Source organism: Aquarana catesbeiana, linkage group LG06 (assembly GCF_042186555.1).
Source record: "Aquarana catesbeiana isolate 2022-GZ linkage group LG06, ASM4218655v1, whole genome shotgun sequence".
NCBI lineage: Eukaryota > Metazoa > Chordata > Amphibia > Anura > Ranidae > Aquarana > Aquarana catesbeiana.
This window is the reverse complement of record NC_133329.1, coordinates 290,050,727-290,066,961: the sequence shown is the minus strand read 5'-3', so window position 1 is coordinate 290,066,961 and position 16,235 is coordinate 290,050,727. Positions and strand designations below refer to the sequence as shown.

The following is a 16,235-nucleotide window of genomic DNA, read 5'->3' as shown; positions in this document are numbered from 1 at the left end:
AGCAATTTATATATCAGTGTTAAAAATCAGGCTTGCGTATGAAAGTGCTACCCTCTGAGGTGTCAGTTAAGTTGCACAGATTGACATAAGAAGGCAATGTCCCACCATGACATACATGTTAGGAAAATGCCAATGTTAGGTAGCAATAACAGTTTATATACAGTATGTACCAATTTATTGTTTAAAGACAAGTTAGTTCACTAGGTTTTAATAAGCAGTGTTCATGTTAAGCTTTCTTTACCTGGCACCTATTAAGATGAATTCTCAGATATTCATTTGGTTGTTCCATTTGTCCACAAGCCCAGGGTGGCCTGTTACACAAATCTCACCCAACTACATGTAGTCAAGAGCATTTGCGCACCCCTCTAGTCTTATGTGCCTCATTATTTGTTCATAGTATTTCTGGGCAGCCCCAGTAACCAATAATTAGGTATTAATGGGGAACTAGGGTGGATACAAGCTTTGGATTACAGTAGCTACTTGAGATTTGCATAATAAAGTGCCTGGGCATTAGGACTTATGGGTATCTCTACCAGTTGCCATCATTCATACAGGCATGTCTCAATGTCTGTTTTTCATGTCGAGTGATAGTTTAGAAGGCTTAAAGTAAACAGAGATTCACTTTAAATTGCAAGCTTAAATCATATTTAAACTCAAAACCATAATATATTACAGCTTACCAGTCCATAGATTTGGTTGCTGGATTTCTTTTTTCCTTTATTATTTTACCTGGCAATACTACAGAAATATGGAGGTGTGTTGTTCGAAGGTAAATGTGCATGTCTGCACTTTTTTCTCCACTGTACCAATGGGGGCAGTCATGTTCGGCACACAGGATGAGCTTCAAAAATCTCTGCCTTTATTCATTTCTATTACATGGTGGATTGTTAAGTCTAGTACTTTACTCAAAAAATATAAAAATGCTTGTGCTTTCTATTAAAGTGGTAGTAAACCGCAAAAAAGAAAACAAAAAATTCTCACGCAAGTTTTAGAGCATAATGTGCTAGTATGCATCGCATACTAGCACATTATGAAAGACTTGCCTGAAAACAAATCCCTCCATTGGAGCACTTTACGGCTCACCTAGGGCTTCCATCTTTACCCGGGCTTCTTTCTGGGTTCTGGGTTTTGCGGCCCTTTGACTGGCTGAGCCGTGATGGCATCACTTCCGTGCGCACGCCGTCCATTGAGAGCGCAGTGCCAATGCACCGGTAACATCACCGGTGCTGCTAAAGTAAATATCTCCTAAATGTGCACTGTTTATTTACTGTACCTAAATGTATGTCTTATTATAGGCTTACCTGTAGGTATAAATCATTAAAAGGCCTTTACTACCACTCAGCGGATATTTCTTTACTTGCTGAATACTTAAGGTAGTCAAAATATAATCTTTCTAGAAGGAGTGGAGATAGTTAGAACATTTGTCAGATTTGTTTTTTTTTACTTGATTCTGTTTCTGTAGAACCTCATACTGCTTTTTGTTGCTGTGTTGTTGTTACTATTGTTTTAAAAAAATAAGGTTTGGATAGAGGTCTGCTTTCATAGCAAAATCATTTATTGAATGGTAGCATACTTCAATATATATTGGCAAAAATTAGTAGATGTATGATGATTTTCATATTGCAGCAATCATACCTGTACACTTCAGTTTACTGTATGATGAAGTCAATTTGATTTGTATACATTTTATAACACAACATTGCATTGTTTTCTAGGCGTGAACAGGTTGTAGAGAAAAAATGCCCTGGAACTTATAAGCGCCACCCTGTCCGCCCGATAGTTCATCCAAATACTGTTGAGAAATTGATCAAAAAGAAAGGGGTACCTTCTAAATCTACATCTCACACTAGACGGTATGTAGCTGTTAAGATTTATGACCCTTCATGTTTTTACTTAAAAGCCAAGTACATTCGGAAAAAAAAAAAAAAAAAAATATATATATATATATATATATATATATATATATATATATATATATATAGGCACTAGCCTCTCATCTTGGGGAATCTACACCCAATTTTCCAGCTCTGAAACCACGATTTGGCTGTTATAAGAAAGCTTTGAACTACAGAGCATAGCACTGGAATCTTAATTTACTTAATAATAGATACCTCAAGATGGAGGAGGGATCATGGGGGAGATCTTATTACTAAAGTTCCTAAAACTCGTGAGAACTCAGAGGGGGTTTGAACTGAATAGCATCCTTGAAAAATAAGTTACAATTGTGGGTTGGTTTACCCTATCAGAGAATAACCCTGAATTCATTGTTTATCAGGCCTGACCTACTGAAATCAGATGGCATAGCTAGCGTGGAGGCAAATGTACCCAGTTCATCTCCCATATCTGGAAGTCCAAAGATATCATCAAGTGGGAAGAGCCGTTATCGAAGCAAACCACGTCATCGGCGAGGGAACAGCAAGGGCAGTCATGGTGACTTCATCATGGGCATTTCAAAAAACCAGGACTCTCCTTCCCCTTCTCAAGCTGCTCGTCATCTTTCTCCTGCATCTCCCCCATTTACTCCACCAAGTCCCCGTCATGATCCAGTCCAGCCTTCATTATCTCGACATCAAACCCTTAATATGCATGGGCAGAATATTGCCAACTGTGCCAACAATCTGCGGTACTTTGGCCCTGCAGCTGCACTAAGAAGTCCTCTGAGTTGTCATGCTCAGAGGTGTATGTCTGGCTCTAGCCCTGACCTTCTCTCCAGCACCCTGGAGGCTGACAGCCGCTTACAAACAGAAAACTGGGAGCCCTGTCAGCAAGACTCTTATGACGCTTGCCTGAACTGTGCTGAAGCCTCTTCTCAGCCCAACCTAAACACAGAATCCTGGGAAAATTCTAGAAGTGAAAATCCAGAGATACGGAACTCTGAGAGAAACCCACCAGAGTCACCAAGGCACAATAATATGCAAGAAGGAACTCAGATGAGTGGGCTAGATCAGCTTCCTATTATCAGGGCAGCAGTCGGAGTGAGTTCTTTAACCATCCCAACACCACCTGCTCTCCCACGAAGGATACGCACTCTTAGAAAGGTAATTGCAGTCTATTTTTGTTTATATAATTGTAACAATGGTAATTTTAGCCTTATATCTAATGTATACTTTACTTGCTAAAGGTATTGGGCATGTGGGCTATATATTTTTAGTAAATATGTTTTAATGCAGGGGTGTTCAGGGGGCCCAAGACAGCTATGAATGTAGCCCAACGCAAAATCGTATACATACAATTTTTTTTTTTTTAGTGAATTTTTTGTAAAAATGTATTTACACTTAGTGATTAAGTGTAAATGCGGCTGAAGAAAAATTTGACAGTGTTTCTTTACTGGACTTTTATACATTTTATACAAAATAAAAAAATATCGCACTCTTCACAGTTACACCTTCTTCATGTCATCAGTTCTTGTTAGCACCTAAATTTTTGAGCAACTACAGTATTTTTAAGGATAAAGCACACAAAGGGCAACATTAGAACCAAAATATCTGATGAGCACCTTGAGAATTCATTGAGAATTGCTACTACATCCAACCAACCAAATATTGATGAGCTAGTTTGTCAATAACAGTGTCAAATATCACACTCGTTTTATGTTGCCCTCTTTTACTTTTATAATAAAAAGTATTACAAAAAAAATGAAGTTTAATAGATACATTATCTATATCAGTGATCGTTAACTTGTGATCTGCAGACTTATAAGCTATCCTTATTGTTAGTGTTATTTATGTGTGGCTCAAGAATATTCCTCCTCTTCCAATGTGGCCTAGGAAGGTCAAAAGTTTGGACACCCTTGTCTTAAAGCAGTAGTAAAGTCATCTCTTAAATTAAAAAATCGGGTCCCCCTGCAGGTGTAAGTTTTAATGCACTAGGATGCACTGCATACTAGCACATTATGACAGACTTACTTGCAAACGGAGCCCTCCAGGGAAGTGCTGTCACGGCTCCCTCTGCACTTTTATCTTTGGTGATGTCACTCCCACGCATGCACGCAGGAGTCACATCGCCACGGCACAGAGAGGGGGCCATAAATGTGCTCTGAACTTTGCATGTGCAGCTCAGATCACATTACCCGCTGATAGGCAGAGGGTGCATTTATGACAGAAGAGACCACTAGGGTCTCTACTGTTCTAAAAAACCCTGCCTGTAAAATTTTTAAGTAAAAGCACTTTACTACCACTTTAATGGCAACAAGATTTCACTGATGTCTGTCATGTGAAGCAGTGTTGGATGGATAAGATCTACATTTTACACTTGCATTCTCTACTAGCATGAGAAGTCTAAGGCAAAACTGGTTAATTCAAGTTCTATGCATTTGAAGCATTTTCTACCTTAGACGTCAATATAAATACAATCTTATTTAAGAAGCCACATATGAGATGGATGAAAAAATATGGAGGCTGCCATTGCCGAACTTTGAGTTTTCGATCAATTTACGCTGTGATAATCTGCTATAGAATTTCCCAAAACAACTCTGTAATCATTGATCCCTCAAAGAATACCTTCTAAGCCCTCAGGTAGGAAAGCAGTCTCTTACCTTTTATAGGCTTTCCTCCATGCATTACAGATGGCAGTACCTAACTTCTCTTACATTATTGTGAAGATGTCATTAGCGTAGAACTAAAGGCAAACTTCACTACTTGTCCCATAGCCAAAACAGGAAGTAAGAGGGAATCCCTCAAAAGTGAGGGAATCCCTTGTTGTCACCAGGGTTACCAGAAGTAGTTACCTCAAGATGTGCCCTTTTTTCCTGTTCTGCTAACAACCCCAAATTTGGGATTATCTTTCACTTCAGCGCGGCTTTTTTACATAATACTGATCTTTCACTTTCAGTTGATAAAAAGGACAAAAACAGAGGGTGAATTTCCCTAATGAGGGCGCAGACAGCAATAAAAACAGTTGTTCTAATCCCTCTCCACTCTATCCAAAACTAAAAACAATTGTTTTGCCTTTAGTTATACATACTTTTCCTATCAGTTACTTTGTAATGAAGTATCGTATTTTTCGCTCCCTAAGATGCACTCCCCCCCCCCAAAAAAAATGGGGGGGGGGGATGTCTGACCAGCCACCGCTGCCACCATGTTACAATACGGGCCGGTTGTCTCCCGCGAGTGCCAGGCAATATCCCGGCTGGGCCTGTCGCTCATAGACAGAAGACAGAGCAGCTCGAGTGGCCGACTGGAGTACAGCCGCTGCGGCCGCTCGGGCTGCTCTGTCTTCTCTTCTGAGTGACAGGCGGATGTGATGACATCCTCACCAGGGAATGCCAGTCTGTGCGAGGGGGAGGACTGTAACAAAGTCCCGCCTCCTAGATAGATGGAACACTGATCCAATGATACATTGAATCAGTGTACCATTGAATCATAGGAGGCGGGACTTTGTTACAGTGGGCACTGGGATATTCAAATCCGTGACGTGACAGAGCTCTGTGTGGTAAGGCTGCATTTTATTGGCACAGATCAGGCTGCATTTCATGGGACTGGTAAGGCTGCATTTCATGGGACTAGTAAGGCTGCATTTCATGGACACTGGTAAGGCTGCATTTCATGGGCACTGGTAAGGCTGCAGTTCATTGGCACAGGTCAGGCTGCATTTCATGGGCATTGGTAAGACTGCATTTCATGAGCACTGGTAAGGCTGCATTTCATGGGCTCTGGTAAGGCTGCATTTAATTAGCAGTGGTCAGGATGCATTTCATGGGCACTGGTAAATATATTTTAGTACGCCATTTGGTTCAGAATATATTTTTTTGTTAACCTTCTCTAAAGCCTAGGTGCGTCTTATGGTCAGGTGCGTCTTATGGAGTGAAAAATACGGTATATCCCATGTCATGCAGGCAGCTGGATCCTGTAGAAATTTTCAGACATGTTTATGTTTAAAGCCTCATGAAGACTCATAAACATTCATATTGTGTTCTGAGAAGATTGGTTTTGTGTCAATTTAGCTCGCTAAAGCAATTTTTTTTCTTTTTTGGGGGGGGGGGGGGGGGTTAAACTTCAGCTAATGAATAGAAACAGGTAAATGCAAAATTAACGTAATTTCATAGTTGGCAATATTATTGTTTCCTTTCCCAGCCTCACCCTATGACACCCTGACACCTGGGGTTTCACAGGGAAAGGAGGTGAGAGGAAATCAGCCAACCTGGAACACGCACACCAGTGAACAACCCTCAAAGATTCTAACCCTCTTCTAACAGAGAATACTGTAAAAATTAACGTTTGGGCTGTATTTGGGCTTTGAACTAGTTATAGACATGTACTGTATGTACTGTAACTGTAGAATACCTGTTAAAGGCGTTTTCCACTTTTAAGGAGAAAATGATAAAGCCTGCAATTTGCAGAAGCAATGAGAGTGTTCTGACTTGGAACTCATGACATTCGCTTAGTCCAGATATGCTTGTACAAAGCATATCTTACACACCAGAATGCTTTTTGCTACTCTTTTTCAGCATTGATCAGAGCTATACCATGCTAAAAAGACAAAGCAATTTCAAACTCTATAACATGTGTGAAGGTTTTTTTTTTTATTATTTGCTCTACAAACTGCTGATAATTTCAAATTGGGAGGTCCTAACTGCATCTTGGATCTCTGAAACATTTACTTGTATGTCTGATTCACAGAATGGAGATGAATCATCTGAGGAAGAGGAGGGTGAGGTAGACAGTGAAGTTGAGTTTCCCCGAAGACACCGACCACCTCGGGGCATGAAAAGCTGCCAGTCCTACTCCACTTTCAGTTCAGAAAATTTCTCTGTGTCTGATGGAGAAGAGGGGAACACCAGTGATCACTCCAACAGCCCAGATGACTTGGTCAACAGCCGCAAGGAGCCTTTGGGGGACAAGTTGGAAGACTTTCTATCCCAGACACCAGAAATCCCTATTGAGATCTCAACACAGTCAGATGGGTTATCGGACAAGGAGTGTGCAGTGAGAAGAGTGAAGACTCAGATGTCCTTGGGCAAACTTTGTGCTGAGGAGCACAGTTATGAGGTAAGGAACTGAGCTGATTGAAATGATCTGTGTTTCTGAAACCACATTGGCATTATCTAAAGCAACTCTGACTTCAGATCAAAAAGTTTTAAGAAACTGCCGACTTTAAAGAAAAGGACCAATACTTACCTGTCCTGTGCTGTGGTTCCATTTGCAGACCCCTACATCACTGCTATGTCCTTAAAGCAAATGGAACCACAGACCCCAGCAGGAAAGCAGGCATCTGAAACACATGGAAGTGTGTTGGATGCAGATGTTTTTCAGGCAGCTTAGTTCTTCAAGACAATGAAGACTGAGAATGCCCTTTTTTTTACAGGCATCCATTTTTTAACCACTTAAGCTCTGGAAGATTTTACCCCCTTCTTGACCAGAGCATTTTTTGCTATTCAGCACTGCGCTACTTTAACTGGTAATTGCGCGGTCATGCAACGCTGTACCCAAATGAAATTCCTATCATTTTCTCACACAAAAAGAGCTTTCTTTTGGTGGTATTTTTTTTGTATAATCTTTACTTATTAAAGACAAGGCATCACAGCTCAATGAGCATTGCCAATGGCATAATAAGCATACGCTGCGCGAGTTATACATGTCAAAGTATAAAACATTAAAAACATGAATAACATAGGTATAATAAGTATTATAGCAGTAGGTATAAAAGGCTCAGGAATCACATAGCGGGGCGGTAGCTATGCGCCCCCTCTAACAGGAAGTGAGGAGAACCCCGACTGCCCTGTCACCTACATTTACGTGCCCAAAAAGGAAGAATTGTAATACGGAAGTGGAATGGTAAGCCTCCCAAACAACAAGTAATTACAGTGTGCTAAAAAGTTTTAAGGGCTGGGTCTCCTGGGCGCAGCGCAAGGCGAGGTGGGCAAATATAGGCTTCCAACTGACTGCTCCCTGCACGCCACCCATACCGAACCACCCTCAGGCAGAGCGTTTGTTCCATGGGGACAAAACTATGCCAACGCCAGATGGGCTGGTCTGCCCCATAGTGACACACTTTCCAGCTTGACAGTCCGGTCGGCACATCTGCTTATTACTTCCTGAGGTACAAACAAATGATAAACGATAGGTTAGGGGACAGAGGAGGGGGAAATAAGAAAAGATTGAAAAGAGGGCAAGAAAGGCAAGGTAGAAGAGCAGGAGCATACCTCCTTGAATCTTGCAATTAACGCCACCTCTCCCACCCAGCCTCTAATGCCATAGCAAAATGAGGTAAGTAGCTGAAAGAAAAACTTTTTTACCACATGCATCTAAGTTATGTCTCTGTTCTTTATTGTAGAGGTTGAAGGCGTCGCCTAAGGGATGGCTCTGTCAACTCCAGTAAAGCCAAGTCTAAACTAGAGGACATTTGTCCTGGGTTGGAAACATATTCTACCCAAGTTGCCCAAGTGCTGGAGAAGCGGTCCTGGGTACCCTTGCAGGTGGCAATCCAGTCCTCTGCTTCCTTTCACTCACTTTCACTCACCTTACGCCTCCATTCCTTCCTGCTGGGGATTTGTGGTCACTTCCAATAGATTGGGAGCAACCGCTTGGCTGCATTCAATAAATGAGGCAATGCGCTTTTCCTGTATTGGCTAACTGGCATGAGAGGAATGTGCAAAAGGAAGTGAACCGGGGAGAGAGAGACATCTAGGTCCATGATGTCTCTAATCTGGGACCTAATGTCCTCCCAAAAGGGTATGATCACCGGGCAATCCCACTAGATATGCAAGAGTGTACCCCTGTGACCACAGCCCCTCCAGTAAATAGATAACTTTGTGCCAAATGCGCTGCTACGCGGTACCAACGTGACAAAATCTTATAGGTAGTTTCCTGGGTTTTGGAATCGATAGAGCTGGAACGAGTTAGTTGCTAGAGGTGGGCCAGTTGGGCTGAGGTGAAGACGAGCTCCAAATCCCATTCTCAGGTCCTGATATATGTGGGCTTAGCTTTGGAGTCGGTAAAGCCTATCAGTTGGTAGATTTCGGAGACCATATGCGGAATCGCTTACTCTGCTTATAAAAAGGCGTTCAAAGGGCGTAAGGGTAGAGCTATCTCTTATGGAGCAGCCATTGACCTCAAAGAAGTGGTGTAGTTGCCTATACCTCCAGAAGTCCATAGGGAAACTTCGGTGTCGATCCCGTAAGGTCTCAAAGGGCAGCAATTTACCGTTCTGCAGAAGCTTACCACAGCTGGCGTTACCATCCACCCAGGGCCCAAAAAAGGCCACCTGCTGCCCAGGAGAGAACCATAGAAACCCCCCCAAATGGGGCCAATGGGGACATGGGGTGCCAGTGCCAGCTTCAAATTGAGGCGATCCAAAGCTGCCAGAGCACAAGTTGTCAATGGGGAGGTAAAGTCCGACAACCCCCTGTGCTCCCGAGCCAGCCACGGGGCATAGGACAGGTTTCTACCCGCAATGTATTTCTCCAGGGAGACCCAGAGTTTAGAAGCGCCAGTTGAGTAGCCTCTGGAGAACTATTGCCCCATAATACCTCCGAATGTCTGGTAGGCCCAGACCTCCCTCAACTCTCGGGCGGCTCAGTACTCTAAGCATGATTTATGGTCTCTGTTTGTTCCAGACAAAGTCTGAGAGCATGCTGGACACTTGGGTAAAAAAAACTCTAGGCAAAGGAACAGGTATCATCTGCATGTAAAACAGTATTCGTGGGAGGATATTCATTTTTATAATATTGACTCGCCCTTAACCAGGTGAAGGCTGTCTTAGTCAAGTGGGCAAGGTTCATTTTTACTGTTGCCAACAAAGGGGGGTAATTGGCCATGTATAAAGTGTCAAATCTATCCATCAGTTGAATGCCCAAATATTTTAGCGATGACCTAGCCCAAGTGAACGGGAAGGCCGCTTGTAACCTACTAGCCAGGGAGGGTGGTAACTGAATAGGGAGTATCTCAGATTTTGTGTAGTTAATTTTAAAGTTAGAAAGTGTCCCAAAAAGTTCTCGCATCAGGTTGGGCAATGAGAGCAGGGGATCTGTGAGATGGAATAGCACGTCATCGGCATATGCCGAGAGCTTGTGCTCTGCATTACCAACCTTCATATCCGTGTTCGCCCGCACAGTGCATAGAAAGGGTTCAAGCACCAGGACAAAAAGAATGGGTGAGAGGGGGCACCCCTGTCTTGTGTTGTTCCTGATTGAGAAGCTGGGAGAGAGGAGTCCATTGACCTTGACCTGCGCACTCGGGTCAGAATACAGGGCCATGATTCACGTCAGCATATGCGTTCGTATTCCCAGGGTCTCTCTAACACCACTCATAGATAGGTCCAGTCGACCCGATCTAACGATTTTTCCATGTCGGTGTACCAGATCATATAGGGCGGGGAATCCGGGAGGTATGTGCGCAGTGGATAAGTTGTATTGCCCTAATGGAGTTGTCTGTAGCCTCCCGCCCCGTAATGAACCCTGTCTGGTTGTGGTGGACGATAAGTGGTATAAGGTGTTTTCAGTCTAGTCGCAAGGATTTTCGCTAAAATTTTATATATCCACGTTAAGGAGGGATATGGGTCGGTAACTTTGGTGCATAGTAGGGTCCTTTCTGTCTTTGGGGATCACTGAGATGTGAGCCAGCAGTGCCTCTGGGGGAATTGTGGTGCCATCTGCTATACAATTGAAGTAGCTACACATCAATTCCGACAGCAGGGGTAAGAACAACCTGTAGTATGCTTTGGTGAACCCGTCAGGGCCAGGGCTCATCCTGTTAGGCAAGGACTTCACCATTGACCCAATCTCAGTAGGGGTAATGGGAGACTCTAAAGTAGAGCACTGTACATCAGTCAGCGGGGGGAAGGCCAGAAGTGGTTAAGTAAGCTTGAATGGCAGTCAGTTTCGCTGTCTGAGCATCTGGGGTCTGGTCAGAGCCTAAGTTATAGAGGGCGGCATAATAATCATGAAACCCAGGGGCGATTTGAGAGGACCTGAACGAGAGCTCACCAGATGATAGGCGCAACTTATGTATATACATCAGTGCATGTTTCTTCTTGAGAGCCCTTGCAAGCATTCGGCAACATTTATTGCCGTGCTCATAATATTTATGTGACATGTAACATAGTTGTCTACGTGCCTGTCAATCTAGTAGGTGTAGGAATAGTTCTCTCAGTTCAGTCACTTTCGTCAGAGCCCCTGGGTCTCTGCCATGTTTATGCTGAAGTTCCGCCTGTTGGAGAGCCTGAAGTACTCTGTGGAAGTCAGCTTGACGGGCTTTCTTGAGCTTGGAACCCAAAGAAATCAGCTCCCCCTCACCACCACCTTGTGACCCTCCCAGATAATCTCCTTACTGATGCCCTCTGTGTTATTCTCTTTAAAGTAATGGGCCAGAACATCCGTAACTCCAGAAACCACCGCAGCATCATCCAACAGGGACTCGTTCAGTCGCCACAACCAAGCCCTATGGTTGCCAGACAGCAAGGCTAGCATGGCTGTCACTGGGGCATGGTCCGAGATAGTTATATTCCTGATGGATGAAGCCTGCAACAGCTCCAGGTTCGGATTGTCTACACAGAGGAGATCTATGCAGGTATATACATCATGAACCTTCGAGTAGTAGTTATAGTCCCTATCTGAAGGGTGAAGTACTCTCCAGCTGTCTATCAGAAGGTGAGTCTGCTAGGGATCTGCAAAAGTGCTTAAGGAAAGCGTGGGAGTGAGAGGGACACCGGTGCGACATGTCAAGCATTGGGTCTGGACTAATGTTGAAGTCGCCTCTCAAAATCAAAGAGCCTTCTCTAAATTCTGCCAAGCTATCTAGGGTTTTGTCTATAAAGGTAAGTTGGTTAGTATTAGGGGTGTAAATAGTAACAAATGCGAACTTCAACCCGCGATAGTCCCCTTTAAGCAAGCGTACCGGCCCTGAGGGTCCACCCTGTTCCCAGTGGCCTGGAAAGGACAAGACTTATGTACTGCAATGGCCATGTCCCTGGATTTTGCAACGGTGAGTTGCTTAAAAACCTCTGGCTATACAGGTGAGTAGGCAGCTTGGGCATCGATTGGGGGGGTAAAGTGAGTCTCCTGCAGAAAAAACACCTGTGCGCCTAACTGCTTCAGTTCCCACCACAACTTGCTACGCTTGCATGGAGAACAGAGACCACGTACATTGTAGGAAGTTGCCTTAAGAGACGCCATAGGGGATCCGGAGGATGGGTAAGCCGCGTGCGACGATGGCAGGCACGGCATGAGAGGTGGAGAAAGAGGCAGTTCCTGTGAAAAAGCATGGAGCGAGAGAGAGGAAATGAGGGGAAGAGAAGAAGAAGCATTTGAGAAATGTCAGAAAAAACATAACATATCATTGGCAACAGTACCACATTATGAAACACTTGAGAGGCGGTTGCAGCTCCACTAGGGAGAAGCCCCCGGGCCCCGACCCCATATACCAAAGAGGAAATATACGCCGCAAGGTACGGTCCACATGGGGAATGTGGGCCAACATGAGAGGGAAGGCTGTGAGGTTCAGACCCTGTCCACCACCGCCCCTCGGCTGCTTGTCTGATGACAGGGGGAGAGGGCACTGCGGCGTAACTGAGGGGTTCTGTCTAGAGCCAGGGCAGCAACTAAGGGATGCGATAGACAGTGATCCAAGCCTCAGGCCACCTCTGAAAGGCAACAAGGTAGATCACAAGCCGTTTGACTTGTATTGTCATGTATTCCACTGGGGATACACTCAAAGGCACACTGTATGGCGAAGGCCAGTTCCAGTCCCAAGACAAGGGGTGGCCCCGAGGGCCAAGTCCCCTCTCAAAAAGAAAAAGGGAAAAAACCTACAGGGAGAGAATTTCAGGAGAGTGTCCTTTCAGTATCTTGGAGACGCTGGGCCCGGGGGAGAGGCAGAGGGCAGACGTCGACGGTCTCTCTTGCGACTTCTGCGCTTGGCTGGAGCATAGACATGGCAGGCAGGGCCTCATCAAATCTCTGTTTCAAGGTTTCCATCTTAGCCCCCAGTTAATTGGTGCAAGACTTTAGCTGGGCTATGTTCTCCCTAAAGGCCTTCTCCACCCTGGTGGTAAATTTCTCCTGGTCCTCCTGGGTGGGGAGAGACCAGATGTGGCGCTTAATGTCCTCATCCCCTAAGAGGTCTGCCATGTCAGAGCCCCTGTCATGTGAGGCTGAGGATCCTGGGGAGGCTGGGGGGCAGAGTCACTCAGCGACCTTGGAGAGGGGATGTGGGACGCTACGAGTAGCTGCAGCTGTGCCGCGGTTTGTTGTGCAGCCTTAGAAGCTTTCGGTGTCAGCACCATCTTGGAGGCCTCATTTCCCGATCTGTGGGTCCCGATGAAGAAAGCCTTGAGCTGCTCCAGCCCGGTCCCGTCCACCCTCGACTGCTGGGAGAGTGCCCGCCATCCCTGGAACGTTTGGGGGTGAGATCGCCCTGGTCTGTTGATGATAGAGCAGCGGTGGAGACAGAGCTGAGGAGAAGCACGTCCTCACTCCTCCATGGTGAGGCCACGCCCCCCCCTTTGGTGATATTTGATCACCACTGGGTTTCTTATTTTTTACGCTATAAATGAAAAAAGACCGAAAATTTTGAAAAAAAACCCAATATTTTTTACGTTCTGCTATGAAAAATATATAATGAAAACATTAAAAAAATCTAATTTCTTCATAAATATGTATTCTGCTACATGTCTTTGGTAAAAAAAAAAATAATAATAATATACAATAAGTGTATATAAGTGTATATGCATTGTAGATGCTATAACTTTCACACAAACCAAACGATGGTATACAGTTGTGCTCATAAGTTTACATACCCTGGCAGAATTTATGATTTCTTGGCCATTTTTCAGAGAATGAGAATAAAACAAAGCCATTTATTATCAATCAACTGTGTTTACGCTTTATAAATCATAATGACAAACAGAAACTACCCAAATGACCCTGATCAAAAGTTTACATACCCTGGTGATTTTGGCCTGATACACAACACAAGTTGACACAAAGGGGTTTGAATGGATGTTAAAGGTAACCATCCTCACCTGTGATCTGTTTGCTTGTAATTAGTGTGTGTGTGTATAAAAGGTCAATGAGTTTCTGGACTCCTGACAGACCCCTGCATCTTTCATCCAGTGCTGCACTGACGTTTCTGGATTTTGAGTCATGGGGAAAGCAAAAGAACTGTCAAAGGATCTGCGGGAAAAGGTAGTTGAACTGTATAAAACAGGAAAGGGATATAAAAAGATATCCAAGGAATTGAGAATGCCAGTCAGCAGTGTTCAAACTCTAATCAAGAAGTGGAAAATGAGAGGTTCTGTTGGTCTACCTGACTGTGGTTTGGTTTCAACTAAAATTTCAGCCACAACTGCCAGGAAAATTGTTCAGGATGCAAAGAAAAACTCACAAATAACTTCAGGTGAAATACAGGACTCTCTGAAAACATGTGGTGTGGCTGTTTCAAGGTGCACAATAAGGAGGCACTTGAAGAAAGATGGGCTGCATGGTCGAGTCACCAGAAGAAAGCCATTACTATGCAAATGCCACAAATTATCCCGCTTATAATACGCCAAACAGCACAGAGACAAGCCTCAAACCTTCTGGCACAAAGTCATTTGGAGTGATGAGACCAAAATTGAGCTTTTTGGCCACAACCATAAACGCTACATTTGGAGAGGAGTCAACAAGACCTATGATGAAAGGTACAACATTCCTACCATGAAATACGGACATGAATCACTGATGTTTTGAGGATGTGTGAGCTACAAACGCAAAAAAGGAAATTTGGTCAAAATTGATGGCAAGATGAATGCAGTATGTTATTAAAATATACTGGAGGAACATTTGCATTTATCAGCCAGGAAGCTGCGCATGGGACGTACTTGGACATTCCAACATGACAATGATCCAAAACACAAGGCCAAGTCAACCTGTCATTGGTTACAGCAGAATAAAGTGAAGGTTCTAGAGTGGCTATCTTAGTCTCCTGACCTCAGTATCATTGAGCCACTCTGGGGAGATCTCAAACGTGCAGTTCGTCCAAGACAGCCCAAGAATTGACAGGAACTGGAGGCTTTTTTCCAAGAGGAATGGGCAACTTTACCATCTGAGAAGATAAAGAGCCTCATCCACAAATGCCACAAAAGACTTCAAGCTGTCATTGATGTTAAAGGGGGCAATGCACGTATTAAGAACTGGGGTATGTAAACTTTTTATCAGGGTCATTTGGGTAGTTTCTGTTGCCCTTATGATTAAAAAGAGTAAACACAGTTGATTGATAATAAATGGCTTCAGCCAAACACTAACCATGAGTGGAAGAAAAGTTTTTGTGTTATCATTCATATTCTCTGAAAAATGGCCAAGAGATCATAAATGGCTAGGAAGGGGTTAACATTTAGGGGCAATCAAAGAGTTAACTGTGCACCTAACAATGTTTTAGCGATGTGCCGGTAAAAACAGCACATCACCTCTGATAGAAGAGAGCTCTGTGTTGGTAAACAACACAGAGCTTTCTTCTGCCATTTACTCAGCCGATCAGCGGCTGCTGGCCATAAATCATTGGCTGGGACCCACTCATCGACTTGTGCTGCAGCAAATGGCAGCATAGCTGAGGCAGCATGCTCAAACACCCAGATGAAGCGGATCATGTACATGTACGTAATCCAGCGCAGGGGGGCGCTCTGCCACAGTATATCTGTGGCAGGGGGTAGCCAAATGTATCAACAGAGCCACTTTAAGAAAGCAAGGCCTTGCCTAGAGGCAATAGAAGTAAAGAGGTAGTTTTTCCCCGTATAGTTATCACCTACAGATTTTTCTTCTTTATCAGTAGAAATACTCTTCTCCTATTCACTTATTTACACCGTGACAAGATTATAAGCCAAGTTTGAATCAATTAAACAAGAAAAAGTAAAAAAGGTAGTCCTAGCAGAAGGCATTGCCTTGGGTGGCAAGGGTTGTGCGCCTACAGGCTCCAATGATGGTAATTTGGCCTTGAAAGGTTATGTTGATGACTAGAGGGGGTTAGAAAATTTCAGATCCTAGTTTAGTTGTCAGCTTCGGCTGATTCAACTAAGTTGAAGCAGGTGCCATGTAAAATGCTTGCTAGACATGTATCTTTTAATAGATGTACATGTAGGGTACACAAGAGCAGTCTCTAGTGGGTCTCTAATGTTCTTGATGTAATGGTCAGAAGCCCTTTGATGAAACTTCACAGTTTAGTGAGTTTAGGGCAGCTGTCTGATGAGCCTGTCTAACAGTATGCATTAAAAACAGGGGTTTGGTTTGCATACATGTGTAAACTACAGAGCCCTGTCAAGGCACCTCA

General features: G+C 43.9%; 1 protein-coding gene across 4 annotated transcripts in view; it reads left to right on the top strand.

Annotated features, from left to right (window-relative positions):
- Window positions 1-16,235, top strand: part of MAP3K13 (mitogen-activated protein kinase kinase kinase 13) — a 223,040-nt gene that overhangs the window by 198,846 nt on the left and 7,959 nt on the right. For all 4 annotated transcript variants that reach the window (XM_073633441.1, XM_073633438.1, XM_073633440.1 and 1 more), the window contains 3 exons: window positions 1,716-1,853; window positions 2,276-3,038; window positions 6,618-6,986. In XM_073633441.1, coding sequence (XP_073489542.1) covers window positions 1,716-1,853; window positions 2,276-3,038; window positions 6,618-6,986 — 1,270 coding nt within the window. The remainder of the gene's footprint in view (window positions 1-1,715; window positions 1,854-2,275; window positions 3,039-6,617; window positions 6,987-16,235) is intronic.